The following is a 25,611-nucleotide window of genomic DNA, read 5'->3' on the forward strand; positions in this document are numbered from 1 at the left end:
CTCCATAATTGTAAGCAATATAGTACCAACAGAACACAACTGTTTGAATCAGTACAGCGGGCAAAACATAATGATCTTTCATTATCAGGACTCTTAGGAAAAGAGGTAGGGAGGATAAGTTATTACATCAAGTTCTTAACAGAAACAGCTCTAGCGGAAAGAATCTAACAGAAATGTGGTATATTATTTTTTATTATTTTTTTTTATTTTTATTTTTTATTTTTTATGTGTTTCTTTATGTATTTATGTATTTTTATTTTATTTTATTTTATTTTATTTTATTTTATTTTATTATTTTATTTATTTTATTATTTTATTTATTTTATTTTATTTCCCTCCTTCCTTCTGTACAATCTTCTGTTCCAAACACAAAACAGTAAGTGGCGGTAATGCACCTTTAAGCTGGTATGCCAACCGCCAATAAACACAAAAGAAGAAGAAGAAGTTCAGCAGAAGTGAAACTGATCTGATCCTGTTCTGTTCGAGTGTGGATCTGTTCCGTGTCTGTGTTTGTAGTTTTGTTGATAATTGAAGTTGATGAACGCAGGTGAGTTTCTACATTTCCACACTTCTGTACATTACTGTGTATTGTTACTTTATGTAGTTCAGATTGTTGATTTGATTTAAACACACTTGTTTTGAACAGAACACTCACGAACTAAACCAGGAAGTCTTGGACATTCGCCTGACATTCGAGTTTCTTTCGGCTCGTTCTCGGCTAATAAACATCCAAAAATGAGTGAAACTGCATTAACTGATTCTGCAGTAAACAAGGAACAAACTACAATCAAATATGTTAAAAAGTTTTTTCTGTAAATGTTTATTTTCTGTTATTTTTTAAATGTGAGGTTCATCTGTGTTGAAATGATAAGGAAGTGCTAAGGGAGCGTCTACAAAGTGCATGAAGCCGAGGTGTAGTTATTACCCAGTGGCATGTACCATTCAATACAACTGTATAAAGTCCTACAGTATGGGTACAGTAACAATATGTAGTGTGAACTAGGGGTGTGCTATATCGTATCGTTTACGATAATACCGGTATAATTTTTAAAACGATAAAAAAATCCCATATCGTGATAACAGCGATATTCTGCGTTGTTTACGTAATGACGTCACACAGCTACGCAAATGGCGTACGTTCGTTACGTGGATCATTTGGGCACAGCAACGAGTATGGCGGAAAGCGGCTCTGCAGTGGAGGAGCTCGTTTCACAAACTCCAAGTCCACCATAAATTAATATTTGGCAACCCAAACCCCAACCACCGCTTTGCCGGCGACTTTTTTGCGGAAGTATTTCTGCACAGGGATTCAATTCAACAGCGCACCTCCACCAAACAGTGCAGGAATACTCTTAACATTAATGTCAACCACCAACACAGAAGTATTACTACTGCTACTTAGTACTACTACTACTGTACTTAGTAGTAATTGTGGCGCGCTACAAGTAAAGGCGCCACCGGGCTCTGCTCGTTCCAGTGTTGCCAGATTGGGCGGTTATCCACCAAATTGGGCGGATTTTGTTGGGAAACAATTTAATAGCAGTTAAATAACACTTCTATTTAAAAGAAAATATTCCGTTTTAAGAAGCTCCAGCATTGTAGAAGGCTATTAAAGTAAAGTCAATTTTCAATGCTGATTTGGCTTAATAGTGTTGGTCAGTCTGTATCATATTGTTGAAAGAAAATTAAACTTAGTTTACCATACATTCACACTGGCATGCTCTGGGGTTCAAATGAGTCTCATCATTACACACAAGTTGGCAGCCAAATGATAAAGTATTGCAAAGGAATATCTTTCTTCCTCATAATGTTAAGGTTGCTATATTTTGGTTTTTCACTTGTCAGGGAAAATGAAAAGAAAAAAAGCGTATTATTATTATTATTATTATGCGGGTCTCCGTGATGTAATTCTACATGGCATTCACTGCCTGTATAGGTAAATGAGTGAGTGACTACATAAGAAAAAGGTATCAGTTTCTGTGTGACCCCTGTGTGTGAGCAATGGTCAGTCTGGCCACCCCTATGAAAATTGTCTGACTCCGCCATTACATTGTTACATTATTTTTATTGGAAAGACAAAATTCAGAAAAGTGTGCGTAATTCTTACATACTTCTTACATTTTTCTACGAAGTGTTTGAAACTTATATTAATTCTAAATCAAACCTGAACATTATTTTTTTTGCAATAGTGTTTTCTTGAAATAAATAAAATATTTTTCAGTGTTTTGTTATATCGCCAAAAATATCGTTATCGCAAAAATAACCTGAAATATCGTGATATTATTTTAGGGCCATATCGCCCACCCCTAGTGTCAACAATTCTACAAACATATATAACATATATAATATAATAAAAGATGCAAGAGTTACCTAGTGACATGTACCACCCACTACACTTAAATTACAGAAACAAACCCTACAGTATGGGTAGGGTCATTCCTACTATTTGGTGCCATTTCAGCTTGGTAACTTTCTATCAAAAATGCAAAACTTTCCATAATTTTATCATTTTATCTGAAGGAGGGCTTGTTAAACTATAAGAAATATATATTAGTCCAGCTCAGGATATTATACTCTAATAATTTTGACCAAAATATTTGCATAGGACATAGTTGACATAGGACAAATGTCTCCCCTGTTACAGGACGTTCTCGTCTTTATTATTAAGTGTTTTGAATGCACAGTTATTGCAATATTTACATTTTTTAAGAGCTTAAATGTCCCTCACTTTAGCCTGCAAATGTATTTTAAGAATGAATTAATAAACAAGCATTATCTAAAAACAGATATGTTGTATTTTTAAGGCACAATGTAATTTGAATACATTTCTTTTAGAATAAAAAGGAATTTCAGTGGAATTTGGCTCCATTTTAATTGATTTCATTTAAATCAATGAATGTTAATTTCATCAACAGGTTGGACATCATACCAGTGAACAACAGTACATCACAAAAAAAGAGCAACTCGTGTCCCCCACCCTGACCCCCCACCTTCAACCGTCAAATGTACTGAACACCTAAAGTAATTATCAGGAACATTTTTCAGTCTAGTGATCTCATAGATGTTTCAGCAACAGTACGTTATGTAACAACCCAGCAGCCCAAGTGTTTTTCTAGGAAATTCCACACTGTCTTCTCTAGTTTATTTAAAGGTTGTGGCTCTTTCATCAGGCATATAATCTGTTCATCCCTGTACCAGCTAATATCCTCTCGTGGACTTGGCCAATAGAACTTGTTTGCCCCATTCTTCAACCTCCAGAATGATTCCTGGGTAGGGTTCACCATCGTTGTTGACAATGCACCACTGCCTTTCATGATGACCTCAGGCCGTGATAGTTCTTCAATGAAATGTGGCCTTCGTCTTCTCCCAGGCTATAAACATTTCCTTCTCCCACAAGTAAAAGTTCCACCAAAGTGTTCATGTTCCTTAAATGGAAGAACATGGTCTCTGCAATGGGAATGTCTCCTCCATAGTGGACAAATTTGTCAGCTGATTCTTTAAGGGTAGCCCCAACACCATCTGGAGCCCCCTTTCCAAGGCTGGCCTTAAAAAAAAAAAAGTTCCAGCTGATGTCTTTAAAGCCTTTTTTGAAAGGTTCTTTTGATAGTAGGTAAAAGTTGCCCTTCTGTTTGTATTGAGTATCTGGGCCATCACTGAAGACATGGAGATATCTCTCCCTCACCATGTCTAACACAGGGCTGAGGTGGGCCCAGATAGCTGGGTGATTGTGCCACTTGGAAGGTGAGATGGAGCAGAAAGTCACTAATAATAAATACAATACTTGCTGGAAACACCTATTCATCTTACATCCACCCTACTATGTGTCCACCCTGTCACTGTGCAAAACAGCAACAGGGTGGACAGTAACAGGAGGGACATTTTATTCTAAACTTACCATTACTGCTCATGTGATGAACAACAGGCTAGTTCATGGTGACCACAGATGAAGATTTTTAACATGTTTATTAACCATATTGTAAAAATTACAAAAATGTACCAGTTTCCTCTATAAATAAGCATAACAGAGTGGACATGTTATGCTTTACCACATCAGTGAACCTTTTTAAAACATTGGAAAAAGATTAATTAAAGAATGATATTTACTCTAGATGATTATCCTCCAAAATGTATGCTACTTCCTGAGAGTCATGTGACTAGAGGAAGAGTCAGGAAGACAGTCCAGACAGATTTTCCTTCACAGTAACAGGTGGGACAGTCGACTCTGGGACACAACTTATTTTAAAGACTTTAAGTATTAAAAATGTATTAATAACAAAAAAATAACATTTGGTGAGGAATATTACAAATAAGGCTATACAAAAATAATGAAAAATGTAGAATTTGTTTGTTTTTTATTACTTATATTTGTAAATGAATTTGAGAAAACGTGATTGGGGACATGGCAGTTTAGCCTTCTTGCGCTAAAATTGAGTAATTATTTTAAATTAAATAATCCTGGGAACACAATTGTTTTCTATGGTAGAGGAGGGTTAATCATGTAAGACAAGCTTTTAAAAATATGTATTAGCCCATTTTTACACAAAATATACCATATTATGTCACGGTGACTCAAATGGCACCAAATGCTAGTAATGACCCGGTACAGTAATAAAAAATTTTAAGGATGTAGTAGTTAACTAGTCATTTGTACTAGTTACTACAAACGCATTATAAAAGTCATACAGAATGGGTACAATAACGAATCATAAAATGTACTACAGTAAAGGTACAGTAATAATAAAATATAGAAGAACAATTGAAAAACACAAATTTTCATATAACGAAGGTTGTAGTAATTAACTAGTCACTTGTACTACTTACTACAACAACATTGCAAATTAAAAGTCCCACAGCATGAGTACAATAGGTCATAAAAATTTTTTTTTAATTAACAGAAATTGAGAAACGTAAACATGAACATAACACTCACAAAAGAAACCAGGAAGTCTGAGCTGCTGTGAATAACTTTTTTGTTTCTGTTTACGTGTAGAAAAATGGAGTCCAAAATTTCAGTAACTCAGGATGAGTTCAGCTGTTCAGTCTGTCTGGAAACACTGAAGGATCCAGCTGCTATTCCATGTGGACACAGTTTCTGTATGGTGTGTATTAACAACTGCTGGGATTGGGAGGATGATAAGGGAACATACAGCTGTCCACAGTGTAGACAAACCTTCACTCCAAGACCTGTTGTGAGGAGAAACACCATGCTGGCTGGAGTTGTGGAGAAACTGAAGAAAACAGAACTTCAAGCTCCACATCCTGGTCACTGTTTTTCTGAACCTGAAGATGTGGATTGTGATTCCTGCACTGGGACAAAATCCAAAGCTGTAAAATCCTGTCTGGTGTGTTTGGCCTCTTTCTGTGAAACTCACCTTCAGCCTCATTATCAAATTCTGTCTTATAAGAAGCACAAGCTGGTTAAGGCTTCCAGAAGACTCCAGGATCAGATCTGCTCTCAGCATGATAAACTGCTGGAGGTTTACTGTCGTACTGATCAGCAGTGTATCTGCGTGTTGTGCACCATGGATCATAAAGGACATGATACAATATCAGCTGCAGCAGAAAGAACTGAGAAACAGGTAAAAATATTATACAGCTCTCTTTAACAAGTAACAACTCATTAGCATTTACACTGACATTGTTTATGTGGTGCTCGTACACAATACAAGTAAATCCTAAATTATTTTGTGTAGAAGCAGCTGCTGGAGATCCAGAGAAAATTCCAGGAGAAAATCCAGAACAGAGAGAAGGAACTTTGTGAACTGATAAACGCTGTGGAGTCTCACAAGGTAAGTTTTATAAACAAAAAGCTCTCAGGATCAGTCCGACTCTCCTCCATAAAACCAATCTCCATTAAAAATGAGATATTTTATATCTCAGGTAACTTTGCAAGTGATGGAGCAATTTTGTTAATGAATTTAAAAAATATTTAAATTATGCCTGGTTAGTTGATGATTGATGCTGTACAACAATTCTGAGGTTGTGCTAATAATGTTTACTGATACTCAAAATAATTTCTGTAACAGTATGCTACCACCAGCACATGTTACAGTACATATGGTGTTTTTTTATTTTTATTAGATTTAATCCAGACATATAATTTTGAATTAAGGACATACAGGAGCAGATGTTTTGTATCAAAATCTGTGAGGAAATATAACATGCTGATAAATGCAGTAAAAACTAAAGTGATGATGAGCACTGAAGAAGTGCTGGAGTTTAAGGTGGAAGGTAAAACTGGAACTTTCTCTTATATTCGGGAAGTAGAGTATGAAATACTGCATCATATGGACATGATGATGATGGTAACATTTACAAGAGTATGAAAAATCAAGTCATTTAGCACCATCACCAAGCTATGAGTGATAAGTCTTAGTCTGGCCAGTAAGCTACATATGAATGTGAAGGATGGACAAATATCTGAGTGAGAAACGTTTTCCTCTTTCTAAATCCTCTAACAGTGTTCTGCACAGACAGCAGTGAAGAACATTGAGAGGATCTGTACTGAACTAATCAACTCAATTAACAGAAGATGCTCTGAGCTAAAAGATCTGATCAGAGATCGAGAGACAGCAGAAGTAAGTCGAGCTGAAAAAGTCCTGAAGCAGGTGGAGCAGCAGATTGTAGAGCTGAAGAGGAAAGATGCTGAACTGGAACAGCTTTCACACACAGAGGATCCCGTCCATTTCCTCCAGGTAACAGCACTAAAAATAATTATATTATTGCTGCACCAGTCCAAGTAATAAATTACAGCGGTATCTTGTAACTTGACGTCCCCTAAACTCAAAATCTTTAAAACGTTGATGCCTTTCGTCAAGAAGTTTGTTCTTTTAAACTCGATTATTTTCATTCATTCAGACATGTTGGGGAGAGCCGGAAACGCAACAGCAAAGCATTTAAAGGCGTCTCACCCCTGATGGTAGCTTTGCGCATCTTTGTTCATCTTCCACAACTCTATAACATAGGGAAACCCCCCTCTACACAAGACACATTATGACCCATAAAGTCGTAACACTCGGGGTTCTAAGAAATTGTAAGAATCCGAATCAGCTTTTTTGAGAGATCATGAAATACTGTTAATGTTATTTGGAGAAACATCACTCTGTGCTTCATGTCAGTCGTCTATTATTTGTGATTCATCATCATCTTGTTGTTTCTCTGTGAACATTATTTGTCTGGATGTAGAATTTTCAATCTCTCTCGGCTCCTGCTGGATCTGCAGAATCAGCCGCCATCACAATCAGTCCTTTCCCCTCATTTGATGATGTTACAAAGTCTGTATCTCAGCTGAGAGAGAAAGTAGAAGAATTCTGCAAAGAGCAGTGTGAGAAGATACCAGATGAAGGTGAGTTCAAGCCCTCAGTGTTCCATTGTCTCCAAAATGCTTCGGTACTCAAACATCAAACAAAACAATCAAATCCCCATTTTGTTCATTTTTTTTGCAGTGAAGAAAGTCTGGATCACTCTGCCTACTGAACTTAAAATCAGAGAAGATTTTCTACACTGTAAGTTTCTCACAAGCACACAAACATACACAGTGCAGTGAAAAAGTATTTGCACCCCCAGTTATCTGTATTTTTACAGATTTGTCAGTTCAGATGCTACAGCAGCTCAGTTTGGTCTAAATCTAAGTCTAAATCTGATTAAGTCCAAAACCTAAACTTTATTTCCTTAGATTTAATTTAACAAAGATCTGCTCTTGTTATTTGGAATTGTTGTGTTTTTGTTTTACACAAGTGTTTAATCTTTAAATCATGAACTGATGACCAGACATTCTTTAGCCCTGAAACACCATCACACAACCACAACCATGACTGACTGTTAGTAAGATTTTTTATTGTAAAATGCTGTTATAGCTTCATTGCAAGTATAAGAATTCTGACTCATCAATTCACAGAACATCATCGCCAAAAGGCTTGAGGGTCATTAAGGTTCTTATATTGCTAAATGAGAGGCGAGGCTTTATGTTCCTCTTAGTTAACAGTGATTTTACCTTGTGACTCTCCCATGGATTTTATTTGTGTTCAGTCTCCTTCTAATACTGGAATCATTCAATCAGATCTAAATTGAGGTCAGCAGGTCCTGCAGTTTCCTAAATGTTTGTTTGGGTTCTTGTATGTTTTCCTCGATGAGACATTGATGAGCTCTTGAAGTATCTTAACTGTTCCAAGTGTCATATGGATATCATGACTCTTACTGTGGTTCACTGCAGTACTAATACATTAGGATTGGCTTTGTAACTTTTTTCAGACTGATATGTTACAATTACTTTTTGGTTTATTTTGGAATTTGTTTGGACAGTGGTGAATCATTCAGAATCCTCAGATTAGGAACATTTTGAGACCTTGCTAAAGACCACTGTTCCATGTACTTATCTTCAATAGTTATTTAAAATCACTAAGAACTTGAAATAGAGGTCATGAAGTTAAAACAACTAAAACAATCATTTAAACTTCTGTCTGTATAATTCTGATCCAAGAGATTTTCTTTCAGGAGAGATCCAGAGTCTCAGTGAATGTAGTGTCTGTGTGAATGTGTTTTTGTAATTTATTTGTGTGATTGTGTAGTGTCTGTGTGTATGTGTAGGGTTTATATGTATGTGTTTGTGTGATTGTGTAGTGTCTGTGTGTATGTGTAGGGTTTGTTTGAGTTTGTGTGATTGTGTAGTGTCTGTTTGTATGGGTAGGGTATGGATGTGTGTGTCATTGTGTAGTGTCTGTGTACGTGTAGGGTTTGAATGTGTTTAATTGTGTGATTGTGTAGTGTCTGTGTGTATGTGTAAGATTTGTATGTGTGTGTGTGTGATTGTTTAGTGTCTGTAAAGTTTGCATGTGTGTTTGTGTAGTGTATGTTTGTATGTGTATGATTTGTATGTGTGTATTTGATTGTGTAGTCTCTGTGTGTTTGTGTAGTGTATGTTTGTATGTGTATGATTTGTATATGTGTGTTTGATTGTGTAGTGTGTGTGTGTTTGTATGTGTGTGTTTTTGTAGTGTATGTTTGTATTTGTAGGATTTGTATGTGTGTGTTTGATTGTGTAGTGTCTGTGTGTTTGTATGTGTGATTATGTAGTGTATGTTTGTATATGTGTGTTTGTTTGATTGTGTAGTGTCTGTGTGTATGTGTATTTTTGTGTGATTGTGTAGAGTATGTTTGTATGTGTAGGGTTTGCATGTGTGTGTTTGTGTGATTGTGTAGTGTCTGTGGGATTTTGTAAAGTCTGTGTGTGTAGGGTTTGTATGTGTGTAGCTTTTGTGTGATTGTGTAGTACCTGTGTATATGTGTTGGGTTTAAACGTTTGTGGTTTGTGTGATTGTGTAGTATCTGTGTGTGTGTGTGTGATTGTGTAGTGTCTGTATGTATATGTATGGTTTGTATGTTTGTGTGATTGTGTGGTGCCTATGTGTGTAGGGTTTGTATGTGTGTATTTTTGTGTAGTAATTGTGTAGTGCCTATGTGTTGGGTTTAAATGTGTGATTGTGTAGTGTCTGTGTGTGTATGGTTTGTGTGTATGTGTAGGGTTTGTTTGTGTGTGTGTTTGTGTGATTGTGTAGTGTATTTGTGTATGTGTGTTTGTATGTGTGTGTTTGTGTGATTGTGTAGTCTTTGTGTACGTGTGTTTGCATGCGTTTGTTTGTGTGATTGTGTAGTGTCTTTGTGTATGTGTGTTTAATTGTGTAGTGTCTGTGTGTATGTGTAGGGTTTGTTTGTGTGTGTGTTTGTGTAGTGTATTTGTGTATGTGTGTTTGTGTAGTGTCTGTGTGTATGTATTTGTATGTGTGTGTTTGTGTGATTGTGTAGTGTATGTGTGTGTGTAAATGTGTAGTGTTTGTGTAGGGTTTGTATGTGTGTGTTTGTGTGATTGTGTAGTGATTGTGTAGTGTCTGTGTATTGTTTGTATGTGTGTATTTGTGTGATTGTGTAATGCCTGTGTGTATGTGTAGGGATTTTATGTGTGTGTTTGTGTGATTGTGTAGTGTCTGTGTGTATGTGTAGGGTTTGTGTGTATTTGCAGGGTTTGTATGTGTGTGTTTGTGTGATTGTGTAGTGTCTGTGTATGTGTTTGTAATTGTGTAGTTCCTGTGTGTGTGTGTGTGTGATTGTGTAGCGTCTGTATGTATGTGTAGGGTTTGTATGTGTGTGTTTGTGTTATGTGTAGGGTTTGAATGTGTGCGTTTGTGTTGTGTAGGGTTTGTATGTGTGTATTTTTGTGTAGTGATTATGTAGTGCCTATGTGTATGTGTTGGGTTTAAATGTGTGTGTTTGTGTGATTGTGTAGTGTCTGTGTGTGTATGGTTTGTGTGTATATGTAGGGTTTGTTTGTGTGTGTATGTTTGTGTGATTGTGTAGTGTATTTGTGTATGTGTGTTTGTATGATTGTGTAGTGTCTTTGTGTATGTGTGTTTGCATGCGTTTGTGTGATTGTGTAGTGTCTTTGTGTATGTGTGTTTAATTGTGTAGTGTCTGTGTGTATTTGTAGGGTTTGTTTGTGTGTGTGTTTGTGTAATGTATTTGTGTATGTGTGTTTGATTGTGTAGTGTCTGTGTGTATGTATTTGTATGTGTGTGTTTGTGTGTTTGTGTGATTGTGTAGTGTTTGTGTGTATGTGCAGGGTTTGTATGTGTGTGTGTAAATGTGTAGTGTCTGTGTGTTTGTGTAGGGTTTGTATGTGTGTGTTTGTGTGATTGTGTAGTGTCTGTGTATGTGTTTGTAATTGTGTAGTTCCTGTGTGTGTGTGTGTGTGATTGTGTAGCGTCTGTATGTATGTGTAGGGTTTGTATGTGTGTGTTTGTGTTGTGTAGGGTTTGAATGTGTGCGTTTGTGTTGTGTAGGGTTTGTATGTGTGTATTTTTGTGTAGTGATTATGTAGTGCCTATGTGTATGTGTTGGGTTTAAATGTGTGTGTTTGTGTGATTGTGTAGTGTCTGTGTGTGTATGGTTTGTGTGTATATGTAGGGTTTGTTTGTGTGTGTATGTTTGTGTGATTGTGTAGTGTATTTGTGTATGTGTGTTTGTATGATTGTGTAGTGTCTTTGTGTATGTGTGTTTGCATGCGTTTGTGTGATTGTGTAGTGTCTTTGTGTATGTGTGTTTAATTGTGTAGTGTCTGTGTGTATTTGTAGGGTTTGTTTGTGTGTGTGTTTGTGTAATGTATTTGTGTATGTGTGTTTGATTGTGTAGTGTCTGTGTGTATGTATTTGTATGTGTGTGTTTGTGTGTTTGTGTGATTGTGTAGTGTTTGTGTGTATGTGCAGGGTTTGTATGTGTGTGTGTAAATGTGTAGTGTCTGTGTGTTTGTGTAGGGTTTGTATGTGTGTGTTTGTGTGATTGTGTAGTGTCTGTGTATTGTTTGTATGTGTGTATTTGTGTGATTGTGTAGTGCCTGTGTGTATGTGTTGGGTTTAAATGTGTATTTGTGTGATGGTGTAGTGTTTGTGTGATTGTGTAGTGTCTGTTATTGTGTAGTGTCTGTGTGTATGTGTAACGTTTGTTTGTGTGTGTTTTTGTGATTGTGTAGTGTTTGGTGTATGTGTAGGGTTTGTTTGTGTGTGTGTTTGTGTAGTGTCTTTGTGTATGTGTGTGTTTGAATGTTTGTGTGATTGTGTAGTGTCTGTGTGTATGTGTAGGGTGTGTATGTGTGTGATTTTGTAGTGTCTGTGTGTATTTGCAGCGTTTGTATGTGTGTGTATGTGTGATTGTGTATGTGTAGGGTTTGTATGTGTGTGATTGTGTAGTGTATGTGTGTATGTGTAGGGTTTGTATGTTTTTGTGTGATTGTGTAGTGTCTGTGTGTTTGTGTAGGGTTTGTATGTGTGTGTTTGTGTGATTGTGTAGTGTCTGTGTATTGTTTGTATGTGTGTATTTGTGTGATTGTGTAGTGCCTGTGTGTATGTGTAGGGATTTTATGTGTGTGTTTGTGTGATTGTGTAGTGTCTGTGTGTATGTGTAGGGTTTGTGTGTATTTGCAGGGTTTGTATGTGTGTGTTTGTGTGATTGTGTAGTGTCTGTGTATGTGTTTGTAATTGTGTAGTTCCTGTGTGTGTGTGATTGTGTAGTGTCTGTATGTATGTGTAGGGTTTGTATGTGTGTGTTTGTGTTATGTGTAGGGTTTGTATGTGTGTGTTTGTGTTATGTGTAGTGTTTGTATGTGTGTATTTTTGTGTAGTGATTATGTAGTGCCTATGTGTATGTGTTGGGTTTAAATGTGTGTGTTTGTGTGATTGTGTAGTGTCTGTGTGTGTATGGTTTGTGTGTATATGTAGGGTTTGTTTGTGTGTATGTTTGTGTGATTGTGTAGTGTATTTGTGTATGTGTGTTTGTATGTGTGTGTTTGTGTGATTGTGTGTTTGTGTAGTGTATTTGTGTATGTGTGTTTGATTGTGTAGTGTCTGTGTGTATGTATTTGTATGTGTGTGTTTGTGTGATTGTGTAGTGTCTGTGTGTATGTGCAGGGTTTGTATGTGTGTGTGTAAATGTGTAGTGTCTGTGTGTTTGTGTAGGGTTTGCATGTGTGTGTTTGTGTGATTGTGTAGTGATTGTGTAGTGTCTGTGTATTGTTTGTATGTGTGTATTTGTGTGATTGTGTAGTGCCTGTGTGTATGTGTTGGGTTTAAATGTGTATTTGTGTGATGGTGTAGTGTTTGTGTGATTGTGTAGTGTCTGTTATTGTGTAGTGTCTGTGTGTATGTGTAACGTTTGTTTGTGTGATTGTGTAGTGTTTGGTGTATGTGTAGGGTTTGTGTAGTGTCTTTGTGTATGTGTGTGTTTGTATGCGTGTGTTTGTGTAGTGTCTTTGTGTATGTGTGTTTGATTGTGTAGTGTTTGTGTGTATGTGTAAAGTCTGTATGTGTTTGTGTGATTGTGTAGTATTAGTATTTGTGTGATTGTGTATTGTCTTTGTGTATGTGTGTGTTTGCATGTTTGTGTGATTGTGTAGTGTCTGTGTGTATGTGTAGGGTGTGTATGTGTGTGATTCTGTAGTGTCTGTGTGTATGTGTGTGTTTGCATGTTTGTGTAATTGTGTAGTGTCTGTGTATGTGTAGGGTGTGTATGTGTGTGATTGTGTAGTGTCTGTGTGTATTTGCAGCGTTTGTATGTGTGTGTATGTGTGATTGTGTATGTGTAGGGCTTGTATGTGTGTGATTGTGTAGTGTATGTGTGTATGTGTAGGGTTTGTATGTTTTTGTGTGATAGTGTAGTGTCTGTGTGTATGTGTAGGGTTTGTATGTGTGTGATTGTGTAGTGTCTGTGTATATGTGTAGGGTTTGTATGTGTTTGTGTAGCATTTGTGTGTCTAGTTTCACACTCACACACACACACTTAGACATACAGTGCTGGCCAAAAGTATTGGCACCCCTGCAATTCTGTCAGATAATATTCAATTTCTTCCAGAAAATGATTGCAATCACAAATGCTTTGGTATTAATATCTTCATTTATTTAGCTTGCAATGAAAAAACACAAAAGAGAATGGAAAAAAAGTCAAATCAATTATCATTTTACACAAAACTCCAAAAATGGGCCGGACAAAAGTATTGGCACCCTCAGCCTAATACTTGGTAGCACAACCTTTAGACAAAATAACTGCGAACAACCGCTTCCGGTAACCATCAATGAGTGTTTTACAATGCCCTGCTGGAATTTTAGACCATTCTTCTTTGGCAAACTGCTCCAGGTCCCTGAGATTTGAAGGGTGCCTTCTCCAAACTGCCATTTTGAGATCTCTCCACAGGTGTTCTATGGGATTCAGGTCTGGACTCATTGCTGGCCACTTTAGAAGTCTCCAGTGCTTTCTCTCAAACCATTTTCTAGTGCTTTTTGAAGTGTGTTTTGGGTCATTGTCCTGCTGGAAGACCCATGACCTCTGAGGGAGACCCAGCTTTCTCACACTGGGCCCTACATTATGCTGCAAAATTTGTTGGTAGTCTTCAGACTTCATAATGCCATGCACACGGTCAAGCAGTCCAGTGCCAGAGGCAGCAAAGCAACCCCAAAACATCAGGGAACCTCCGCCATGTTTGACTGTAGGGACCGTGTTCTTTTCTTTGAAGGCTTCGTTTTTTTTTCTTGTAAACTCTATGTTGATGCCTTTTCCCAAAAAGCTCTACTTTTGTCTCATCTGACCAGAGAACATTCTTCCAAAACGTTTTTGGCTTTCTCAGGTAAGTTTTGGCAAACTCCAGCCTGGCTTTTTTATGTCTCTGGGTCAGAAGTGGGGTCTTCCTGGGTATCCTACCATAGAGTCCCTTTTCATTCAGACGCCGACGGATAGTACGGGTTGACACTGTTGTACCCTCGGACTGCAGGGCAGCTTGAACTTGTTTGGATGTTAGTCGAGGTTCTTTATCCACCATCCACACAATCTTTCGTTGAAATCTCTCGTCAATTTTTCTTTTCCGTCCACATCTAGGGAGGTTAGCCACAGTGCCATGGGCTTTAAACTTCTTGATGACACTGCGCACGGTAGACACAGGAACATTCAGGTCTTTGGAGATGGACTTGTAGCCTTGAGATTGCCCATGCTTTCTCACAATTTTGCTTCTCAAGTCCTCAGACAGTTCTTTGGTCTTCTTTCTTTTCTCCATGCTCAATGTGGTACACACAAGGACACAGGACAGAGGTTGAGTCAACTTTAATCCATTTTAACTGGCTGCAAGTGTGATTTAGTTATTGCCACCACCTGTTATGTGCCACAGGTAAGTAACAGGTGCTGTTAATTACACAAATTAGAGAAGCATCACATGATTTTTCAAAGGGTGCCAATACTTTTGTCCACCCCCTTTTTTATGTTTGGTGTGGAATTATATCCAATTTGGCTTTTTGACAATTCTTTTTGTGGTTTTCCATTGAAGACAAATTAAATGAACATTTTAATATCAAAGCATTTGTAATTGCAATCATTTTCTGGAAGAAATTGAGTATTATCTGACAGAATTGCAGGGGTGCCAATACTTTTGGCCAGCACTGTATGTATAATTACACACACACACACACACACTTTCTCTCTCTCTCTTCTATGTTAATTGGTTTATTTTGTGTTTCCTCTCCAGATGTTTGTCAGTTCACACTGGATCCAAACACAGTAAACAAATTCCTCCGTCTGTCTGAGGAGAACAAAGTGGTGACCCGGAGTGAAACAGAACATTCGTATCCTGATCATCCAGATAGATTTGATATTTACTCTCAGTTTGTGTGTAGAGAGAGTGTGAGTGGACGCTGTTACTGGGAGGTTGAGTTGAGTGGGAATGTTGGGGTTTATATAGCTGTGTCATATAAAAGCATCAGCAGGAAGGGACGTGGTGATGAGTGTGTGTTTGGATGTAATGATCAGTCCTGGAGTTTGTTCTGTTCTCTATTCGGATTGTCATTCAGGCACAATAACAAAGACACTAAAATTCCCACAATGCCGAGTTCCTCTAGAATAGGAGTGTATGTGGATTATGACGCAGGAACTCTGTCCTTCTACAGCGTCTCTGATACAATGAAGCTCCTCCACAGAGTTCAGACCACGTTCACTCAGCTCCTCTACCCGGGGTTTGGTCTTTGTTTAGGATCAGAAGTGAAACTGTCAGATTTAACAAATTAAATGTAAAATTTACATGAAAGTGTAACATTAAACTGTTTGAGTGATTTTAGAATCTGTGAGGCAGTGATACATTTATGAAGATTTTTTATTTATTTAATTTATTAACCACCATTTATTTAGTGCTGTGAAAAAGTATTTACCCCCTTTCCTGATTTCTTCTTTTCTTAAATATTTATCATCTAAATCAGTGGTTCTCAAACTGTGGTATGCGTACCACTGGTGGTACCTGAAGCAGCATGAGGTGGTACGCCAGATAATCTCGGAAAAGTAATTATATGCACCGAAAAAATAAATCATTTAATAATTATAAAAAAAATAAAAATATGAAACAAAATGTGTAAATTAATAATAAAATCTGTTTCAAAGTTCTTATAATTCTGTTTTAATAAAATCAGTTTAATTAAAACAAATTGAATTAAAACGAATGTGTTTTTAAAATTTTTCGGGGCTACGCAGACACCGTACTTCATTACGTCTATACTTCACATTCGTGGTTTCCATCTCGAAATTTCCGAAACGTTATCAGTAGCTCTCTCGCTTTTGTCAGAGCCAGAGCTCACTAATCTCGTTCCTGACTTCACCAGGCTGTGCTCTGCTATACAGGTGCTCCCCTCTCACTCACATGCTCAGTGCTAACTGCATATATAGTGATGGGTCGTTTGCGAACGATCCGATTCTATTGAACGGATCTTTGAAATGAACGAAAGGAGTCTTTTATTTCTGCACAGTTCCTATCGACTGTAATCCACCCATTCAGCTTTGCATCAGTAGAGGGAATTATCGTAATGAGAGCTGTTTATTGTCGATATACAGGAGAGCGAGCAACACACACACACACACACAATCTCAATCCGCTCCCTACTCACTCCGCCTCCGTTTGCGCATTATTTATTTATTTATTTTTATTTTAAACAACATAACATACAGAACAATAAAAAAGAATACAATTTCTCGTGGAGGATGTCATACCTATAGATTACAATCTAGGGGGCGCAAAATAATAATAATAAAAAGAAAATAAGATCAAAAAACAGAGGAACAAGCCATACAATAATACAATGAGAAACTTAAAACAGTAAGTTTTTAGAGATCTGATGTGAGATGATTCTAGCAGTTTTCCAGTTTTTCAATCTATTTAATACAGACTAGTATGATTTAAATTCAGTCATGAAGCAGAGGAAGGAGGGCTTGTTACCAGTCCACTTACTGCAGTGAATGTGGTATTTTGCTAAAAGTACTACTACATTTATAGCATCAAAGCAAGCTGAACTTAAGTTTTCCACATAAATAAAATGGCATCAATTTCAAAAGAAGGAATGTTAAGTTTAAGATTAATTCAGTTTCTAATGTCCGTCCAAAAACTTTCTGAATATTGACATGAAAAAAACAAATGCTCCAGGGATTCTTCTTCTGACATACAAAAGGCACATAAATCAACATCAAATTTAAATCTTCTTTCAAGAAACACGGCTACAGGATATATCTTATTTATTATTTTGAAATGAGTCTCTTCACTTTAGGAAATAGGGGCCATTTGACAAATTTGTAATGAGTAAAAGTCATTATGGTTTTATAATTTGTATTAGGAAGTTTCTTGAAAAAATCTCTATTATATTCATAGTGAATCTTTTGTCTCTGACCATCATTGATAATATTGTTATTACACTTGAAGTCAACCAAGTTACAGCCATTTACTTTTAATGTAGGCACTGAAACAGTCACCTTTGAAAATATCATGACATTTTTAATAAGTTGAAGCAATGCTAAAGGAATCGCTTTGCATACCTTCTTAAAATCGTTATAACTACAACTAAGATCATATTTTCCAACAAAGGATGAGAAATTTAAAAGATCTCCATGACAATCTAAAAGATCCTTTACAAATATAATACCTTTTTCATACCAATCTTTTTTAAATATTGACTTCCTACCAACTGTGATTACCCTATTATTCCATAAAATTGATCCATGAGGAGAGAAGTTATGTTGAAATATCATTTTCCAGAACTGGAGAATTTGTTTGTGGAAGTATGATAGTTTAACTGGAATCTTACTCATTTCAAAGTCACACTTCGCAAAGAATTCAATTCCTCCCAGTTTCTTAAAAATGGAACCAGGAATATGAAACCACATTGAATTTTGTTGCATAATAAAGGTTTTTAGCCATTTAATCCTAAATGCACCAATCATGGCTTCAAAGTCCAATGCATTAATACCACCCTTCTCATATTTTTTTACTAATTGGGACCTTTTAATATAATGAGTCTTATTTTTCCACAAAAACTGAAAAATAATGGAATTAGCTTTCCTTATATTATGTGGTGATATATACATAGAATGACTTGGATAGACCACCTTTGAAATGCCGTCTGCTTTAGTCAACAGGTTTCTTCCAAAAATAGTCAAATCCCTTGTCAACCAACGGCTAAGACTTTTTTTCATATCTATTAAGCGGTCTGAGATGTTAACGTCTTCTCTTCTAAGTACATTCTTAGATACTAATATTCCCAAATATTTCACTTCATTTTCGACCCTGATTGACGAAATGTTTTTTTGTATACAATTATGAATGGGGAGAATCTCACATTTTTTAATGTTAAGTCCTAAACCTGAAGCCTTGGAGAATAATGAAATTGTATTAAGGGCTCTTTCAACCATTAAATCATTTTTTAAAAACAGCGCTGTATCATCAGCAAACTGGCTAATCTTGTATTCTCGATCAAAAATATTAATACCTATAAACTCGGAACTATTATTAATTTGAAGGGCTAATAATTGAGTAGTCAAAATGAACAGCTTTGGGGAAATAGGGCAACCCTGACGAATACCTCGCTGGATCTTAAATCTAGAAGTAAGTCCTGGATTTAAGGAAATCGAGCTATATATATCACTATATAACATCTTTATTAGTCCACAAAAATTATTCCCAAATCTCAAAAACTTTAAAGCATCTAACAAGAAAGCATGTTCGATCGTATCGAACGCCTTATAAAAATCAAGGAATAAAATCAGGCTATCATTGTCAATAAAGTCACAATAATCTAACATATCAAATACCAATCTAATGTGATTATGTATGTTTCTCCCCTTAACAAAGGCTGATTGACTTTCATCAATTATATCTTTCAATCCTCTATTCATTCGGTCAGCAAAGACATGAGCCAAAATTTTATAATCAGTGCATAGCAAAGTAATGGGTCTCCAATTATCTAAAAAAATTATATCTTTATTAGGTTTTGGAATTAAAGTGATTATTCCTTGTTTCATTGTATTAGAGAGATTGCCTGTCTCAATACACTCTAAGAAAGCTTTGTACAACATCTCTCTAATATCATTCCAAAAAAACCCATAAAATTCGGTTGTTAGCCCATCCAAGCCAGGCGACTTCCCAGAGGACATCTTTAAAATAACCTTATCTAACTCGTCAATCTTAATTTGTTCATCCATAATTTTTTTTAAATCTGTATCAATCACTTTTTCAAAATCCCTTATAGTATTTATAAAAAGAGAGCAATTTATCTCAGAATAATTGGATTTGTACAAGTTGCAATAAAAGTCATGTATTTCTCTCTTAATTTGGCTTTCATCTTCAGAAACAGATCCATTTATATTCAATTTAGTAATTTTCTTTTTTGACTGCCTATGTTTTTCAAGATTAAAAAAATAAGAAGTATTTTTCTCCCCTTCTTCAATCCAGCGAGCTCGAGAACGTACAAAAGCACCCTTGGCTTTTTCTAAGTATAAGTTATCAAGTTCGCTCTGAAATTTATTTAATTCAGCAAGTTCCTCAGGTGACAAATCAGTCTTTTCACAAAGATTATTAATATTATTAATGATTTTAAGTTGTTTTTGTTTTTTAACTTTAGATAATTTTTTACTCGTATGAATAGCCAGTTCTCTTATCTTAAATTTAAGCCATTCCCATTTGCTTACAGGTGACATTTCCAAGGCATTGATTTCCATAACCAGTTGTCTTATATCTTTACAAAAACCAGAATGCTCTAAAAGAGTATTATTGAATTTCCAAACATGAGTAAGACCAGGATCTGACCTTAAAAACAACAGAGATATAGAAATAACACAGTGATCGGTTAAAGGTGAAGCAGAGATATCACACTTATTAATATAATTTATCAAGGAGGTAGAAATGAGCCAGTAGTCTATTCTAGAACTTAGACCATTCCCAGAGGCATTGAACCAGGAAAACTGTGAAGTCCCAGGATTTTTAACCCTCCAGTAATCAATCAAATTTGCACTATTCATCAATTGAACAATTAGGTCATCATATTTATGACATTGGACCCTAGGTGGATTTCTGTCTAGCCAAAGATCGGGCACCAAATTAAAATCCCCCCCAACTATAATTTTATCAGTTGAATAAGAATGCATACTATCTGTGATATATTTACATAAGTCAGAAATCAAAGTCCTGTTTTTGCCTCTCTCATTGTAACCATAAACACACACTAGGATAAAGTTTTCATCATTAATTTCTGTTATCACTATCAACCAATGCCCATTTGTATCACTAGTATGAGTTATAATTTTACCAGGAAATCTGTTAAACAGAACCATAACACCAGCTGAGTGTGATGTCCCATGACTGACAAAAATTGACTCACCCCACTGTAACTTCCAAAAATTCACATCATCTTCAACAGAATGAGTTTCTTGTAGAAAAACACAATTAGCTTTTTGTTCCTTACAAAAAACAAAAATAGCTTTTCGCTTCACATTGTTTCTTAGCCCCCTAGCATTTAAAGAAATAAAAGATAATATACTTAAGTATTTAGATGAAACACTAAATTATAAGATGCGCAGGAATGAGAATTCTCGTCCTATCAACAGTCAGAATAAGGTGCATTTTACCTTCAAAACTTGTCAGATGAATCAGAACAACAAATATTTCAAATGAATAGCTCTGCCTAAGTAGGGTCGACCCTTTGATTGTTAATCAGCGCATATCCTTCCTTTAGGAAAGCTCTCTGCCCTTTCTGTCTGGCATCCCATACCAGCGGCCACAGCTTCTTGCGAGCTTCCCTATCTTCTTTGGAGAAATCTTCTTTAATCTGAATATGCAGCTCCTTACAGACCCTGGCATCCTTGGATCTCCTCCAAACGTCATCTCGAACCACCCTCGCCACGAACTGGATTATTATTGACCGCGGAGCGTTGTTTGAAGTAGTGGGATTACTCTTCTTACCCAAGCGATGTACGACGTCAATCGTCTCGCGAAGCCGATCCACTGAAATGGGCACCACTCTTGTCAAAATGCCAATGACAACCTCTCTGGTATCCTCTCCCTCTTTTTCAGCCAGGCCATTTAACCTCAGATTCCACCTTCTTTTATATCGAGCTTGTTCTGTCACAAATTCCTTGAGCCGTTTGTTTTCCTCTTGAAGCTCACTGACTTTTTCCTGCAACCTTCCAATGTTTTTTTTGTTCTCAATAATAGCGTATAGTGTTCTCCTCAATTCTTCTCTCAAACTTCAGCAGAAGTTCAGTCTGTGTATCCATCTTCTTCGTCAATGAATTCACTGCCAGCAGAATGGTCTCTCCGATACCATCACCATGAGGGTTTTTAATGCTTTTCTTACATTTTTTAGGATTAGGAGATTTAATTGGAGTGTGTGCCTGGTTGATTTTCCCAGCCTTAGATATCTGCTCGTCAATTTCAATGTCAGCAACCTCGCCGTCTTCTTCATCACTCGCTCCGTGAAGAGCGGCCAGTCCATAGTCGTGGTCATCCATTGTAACTATCACCCGTGTTTGGTAAAGTTAACAATAGGCTTATGGAGTTCGTATTTTGTCACAAAAATTCACCAGACTTCACAAAAACTTTTAAATAACTCACTGTCTGTATCAAAATGCACACAAAATTTTACTCAAGGACTGAAAGAAAAAACTATTTACACCGAAGCCTGCAAAGTGCAACTGCTCATTCCGCCATCTTGAATCCCACCCTAAGCTGCAATGTTTACCCTGCTATTTTTTACTTCCGCATTCCAAACCCGGAAATGTGAAAAGGGCCTATCCGCTTGTTAAGTCGTGACGTGTCGACCTTATGAAACGTCACATCCGGGTCCAAGTTGGCTGAGACCCCTCGTATTTTCAATATACCACAGTGCTGTGTCCGAGTCGGAAAAAAACTACCCAACTGTCTTTCTACCGCTTTTCTTGCAATTAGATATCATGAAGTAATATTTTTGTTCATAATTTAATGTAAACTGTCAAATTGTATATTCATTACACGTGTTTCAAGCTGTTTTTAATTTACATGTAATATGTTCATATAATTTACATGTGATATCCTGGATTTTTGATTTTTATAAGCTATAAGCTATACTGATTAAAAGTAAAACCAAAGAGTCAGAAATGTCAGTTTTCATGTAATGAATTAAAAATATGACCGCTTACCTCTTGATGAGTTGACATGAAATTAAATAATGACATGAACTAGTGTACTGCACATCTTGTCTATATATATATATATATATATATATATATATATATATATATATAAAAGACCTTTTCTCGTCCAGATCGCTATTGAGAAGGACTAGAAGTTTATGACTCGTGTTTGTAAACCCAATTTCCAATGACAGCGACACAGAGTTCCATAAGTTTTCCACAAACATTATTTATTTTAACTTTCTTCTTAAATTGGCTTATCCATTAATCCAAGTTTCTTATAAAAACAAAATAAAAACTCAATATGTTCGCAATTGGCGTATAACAAACAAAACTACGGTAAAAAAATCTATTGCTCCGCGTCCTCTTTCTTTCCGTATATTTTATATATGTTTTCCGTATATAGAGCCAATACAATTCTGCCCTCTTAAGGGCTAACCAAAGAGGACTAATGAATAACAGCATACATTGATTACCAGGAAAAATTATCAATAGTTAAAATACCAAGTCTCCACTTCAAATAAGTATTATTTAACCAAACAGGAAATATTTATGACAATAAACATAGAAAATTACAATTAGTGCAATATTGCTTTTACAATATATATAAAAAGGTTCAGAGGTTCAGCCTTATCTTATCTTATCATAGTTGTTTGCGTTTGGACCCGGAAATGGTCCGAACGTCACGTGTGACGTCAGACTTAACAAGCCCATTACAGGACGCTGTTTCTGCTGCTTGTTATTAAACTCACCTGTGGCTCATTTGAGTGGAGAAAACGTGCTGAGTTCTTGTTGCGTTCTTGTGTTTTATTGTGTTTTCTTGTTAGAAAAGAGATTTATGAAGCTTTTTGAGGTTGAAACTGGGTGCTGCATTTGTTTTAGATCTTCTGGACTTGCTCGGTCGCTCTATTTCTACTTAATAAAGTTTTAGTGCGCATTTAAACCCTGTTTTACGGTACTGATCACCTTAGGCTTGTTCGACTTAACCCGGTGCTGCGCAGACCGATCGCCGCCTGGCTCGGTACGGTGTACGCCGGTTAGTTTTTTTGTCCGACTTGCGTCGGCGCCACCGGCGCGTCACGATGACAGACTGGTTATAATCTCGCGAGAGCGCGGCGGCTGCAGGCGGCGGAACCGGTCACTGCAGTTGCTCTCCACGGGCTGCGCTGCCTGAGAGACGGCTTGATGACGACAGAGCTTAATCCTCATTGGCTAGAAGCTCCGCTGAATCCTCTGGCGGTTGTTTCGTTTCATTCTAAAATGTAAATCTCAGTTTATTTGTCTTAAAGACCCGATATGTGCGAAATACTATCATGCTTTCTAGTAGCATGACAGTTTATTTTCAAATTGCAACATATGTCATAATTATCATTCCATATCATGAAAAGACTCAAGTAAGCTACCTGATATTTCTTTAATGTAACATATCTTTTTATCTTGATGTTTTTCTAGAACTTCTGATGGGTCTTGTCTTCTAATTTTATTAATATGAAGCAATCTAAATTGCTTTAATATTTTATATCTTAACTGTTTTTAATACCACTATCACTACTACACTTTGATTTATTTTTCATTCTTCTCTGTAAACTTTGTAAACATTTTAAAATATGCTACATAAATAAAAATGTGTGGATGTGCATGGTGTCATGTTTCTTTACAAGAACCAAGGCCAGAAGGTAAGCTGTTCTGGAAGAACAAAACAATCTTGTTCAGATGATGATTGTGTTAAGAGATTCATCTTCAATAAACCACAGCCACTATTCATCATCAATGCTTAAATAACTGATTTGTCAGTGCTCGAAGAAGCACAAACTTCTACACAATTGTACAATGTACTTATTAACCACATTACTCATTAGTGACTCATACCAGGCACATCGGTGAGCATACTGAAGTATACTGTTTAACAATGCATCTATAAAATACAGTGACATGCCAACATTTGGGCACCCCGGTCAAAATTACTGTTACTGTGAACAGTTAAGCAAGTTAAAGATAAAATTATCTCCAAAAGGCATAAAGTTAAAGATGACACAAAACATTTTTTTTATTATGTTTCTATAATGAACTGCATCTTGGTTGTGAGGTTGTAGTGAATGCTGTTCATCATCCTCTTCATCCTGCACATCATCACCATGGTCTCCTGGCTCCAAGCAAACATTGTGTAGAATGCAACAATCTGACACTGCTGAGCTGATGGACTGGACATTCCTCATGTGCAGGCATCGGAGTCTCCTAAACTTTGCTTTCAGAAATCCAGTGAGAATGATAGAATAGAACTGTTTCCTGTTAAAATATGCCAGGGGGTTGTCACAGTGTGGCTTCTGAATATGAATGTGGCACAGATAGTGTTTGGAAATCCAGCTGCTTCAAAGCTTAACAAAGAATTGTTGTTTAGGGTTTGTCCTAAAGGCCAGGAAATGTGGTGTGCCATGTGCGTATTTACCAGAGTACAAAACTCATGGAGATGTTTGGCAAGAGTGGATTTTGTGATATTGAATCGGTCTGAAATACCCCTATATGACTCCTGGTTCGACAGTGTCCATAGACAGGCTAGGACACTCTTTGTCAGTGGCAATTTTGTCTGCTGTGTATTCATATACACGGGGCCAATGGTGTTTATAAGATCCTACATAGTAAGTGAGAGAAAATAAGGTTATCATATCGTACCTCCACTTGTCCTTTGGAGAGTCTGAAATGACCTCTTAATTCTGAGAGACTATAGAAGGGGACAACATCCTCTACAAAATGTATTTTTGGAACAAGCCTAAAGAAGGGTAAATGTGATTAAGTCCTTACGTAGACAATATAATTAGACAGTTTGGACTTCAAGCCACTTTAACACAATATAATTGCAGTTTATTTACCATATACACAACCATAATGATTAAGGTCTGATTGAGTGCACTTTATAATTTCCATCTAATTATTTCTAGAACACTTTCTCGTACATTGTTTATCATATTGACTAATTCTACCTTGAACAAACCGTATATTTGGAATTATGTATTCACACGTTTTCATGTGAAATGTTTCAATAGACGGTCTTGAAAAATAGGCTACTTAGGTCTATTCATTTAAATTGTTGTAGACAAATATTTAAATCTATTCATTAACATAAATATGTGTTTGATAACTGTCACACTTTGAGCCTCTGTGTGTGCTCCTGAGCTGCCACACCCCATTCCTGATTGGCTCTTCTGGGCTAATTAGCTCCAGCTGCTCCTAATAAAAGGAGGCAGCTTCTCTACAGACTCTGAGAACTATTGAACTGAACTGGATTTATGGTGTGGAACTCTGTTTTGGAACTCTGTTTTGGAACTCTGTTTTGGAACTCTGTTTTGGAACTCTGTTTTGGAACTCTGTTTTGGAACTCTGTTTTGGAACTCTGTTTTGGAACTCTGTTTTGGAACTCTGTTTTGGAACTCTGCTTAGCTTGTGTTACTAGCCGTGTGCTTAGCTTATGTTACTAGCCGTGTGCTTAGCTTATGTTACTAGCCGTGTGCTTAGTTTGTGTTACTAGCCGTGTGCTTAGCTTGTGTTACTAGCCGTGTGCTTAGCTTGTGTTACTAGCCGTGTGCTTAGCTTGTGTTACTAGCCGTGTGCTTAGCTTGT

The 25,611-nt window shown here is 36.7% G+C and overlaps 1 protein-coding gene and 1 pseudogene across 1 annotated transcript; both read left to right on the top strand.

Moving 5' to 3' along the window:
* The window catches only part of LOC134326295 (zinc finger protein 850-like), a 122,960-nt pseudogene that overhangs the window by 51,013 nt on the left and 46,336 nt on the right, over nucleotides 1-25,611 (top strand).
* Nucleotides 493-15,949, top strand: LOC134326002 (tripartite motif-containing protein 16-like). The gene is made up of 7 exons (XM_063008195.1): nucleotides 493-547; nucleotides 4,991-5,579; nucleotides 5,694-5,789; nucleotides 6,462-6,695; nucleotides 7,186-7,345; nucleotides 7,446-7,505; nucleotides 15,050-15,949. The coding sequence occupies exons 2-7, from the start codon at nucleotides 4,995-4,997 to the stop codon at nucleotides 15,583-15,585; spliced, it is 1,671 nt and encodes a 556-aa protein (XP_062864265.1). The 5' UTR covers nucleotides 493-547; nucleotides 4,991-4,994; the 3' UTR covers nucleotides 15,586-15,949.

The sequence above is a fragment of the Trichomycterus rosablanca genome, chromosome 14 (genome assembly GCF_030014385.1).
Source record: "Trichomycterus rosablanca isolate fTriRos1 chromosome 14, fTriRos1.hap1, whole genome shotgun sequence".
Taxonomy (NCBI): domain Eukaryota; kingdom Metazoa; phylum Chordata; class Actinopteri; order Siluriformes; family Trichomycteridae; genus Trichomycterus; species Trichomycterus rosablanca.

What these genes read in the sequence shown, in the direction of transcription:
- LOC134326002 (XM_063008195.1), top strand. Translation starts at nt 4,995, where the DNA reads ATGGAGTCCAAAATTTCAGTAACTCAGGATGAGTTCAGCTGTTCAGTC. An exon ending in ATCCCGTCCATTTCCTCCAG is followed by an intron (nt 6,696 to 7,185) that starts GTAACAGCACTA and finishes GTCTGGATGTAG; the next exon opens with AATTTTCAATCTCTCTCGGC. An exon ending in TGAGAAGATACCAGATGAAG is followed by an intron (nt 7,346 to 7,445) that starts GTGAGTTCAAGC and finishes TTTTTTTTGCAG; the next exon opens with TGAAGAAAGTCTGGATCACT.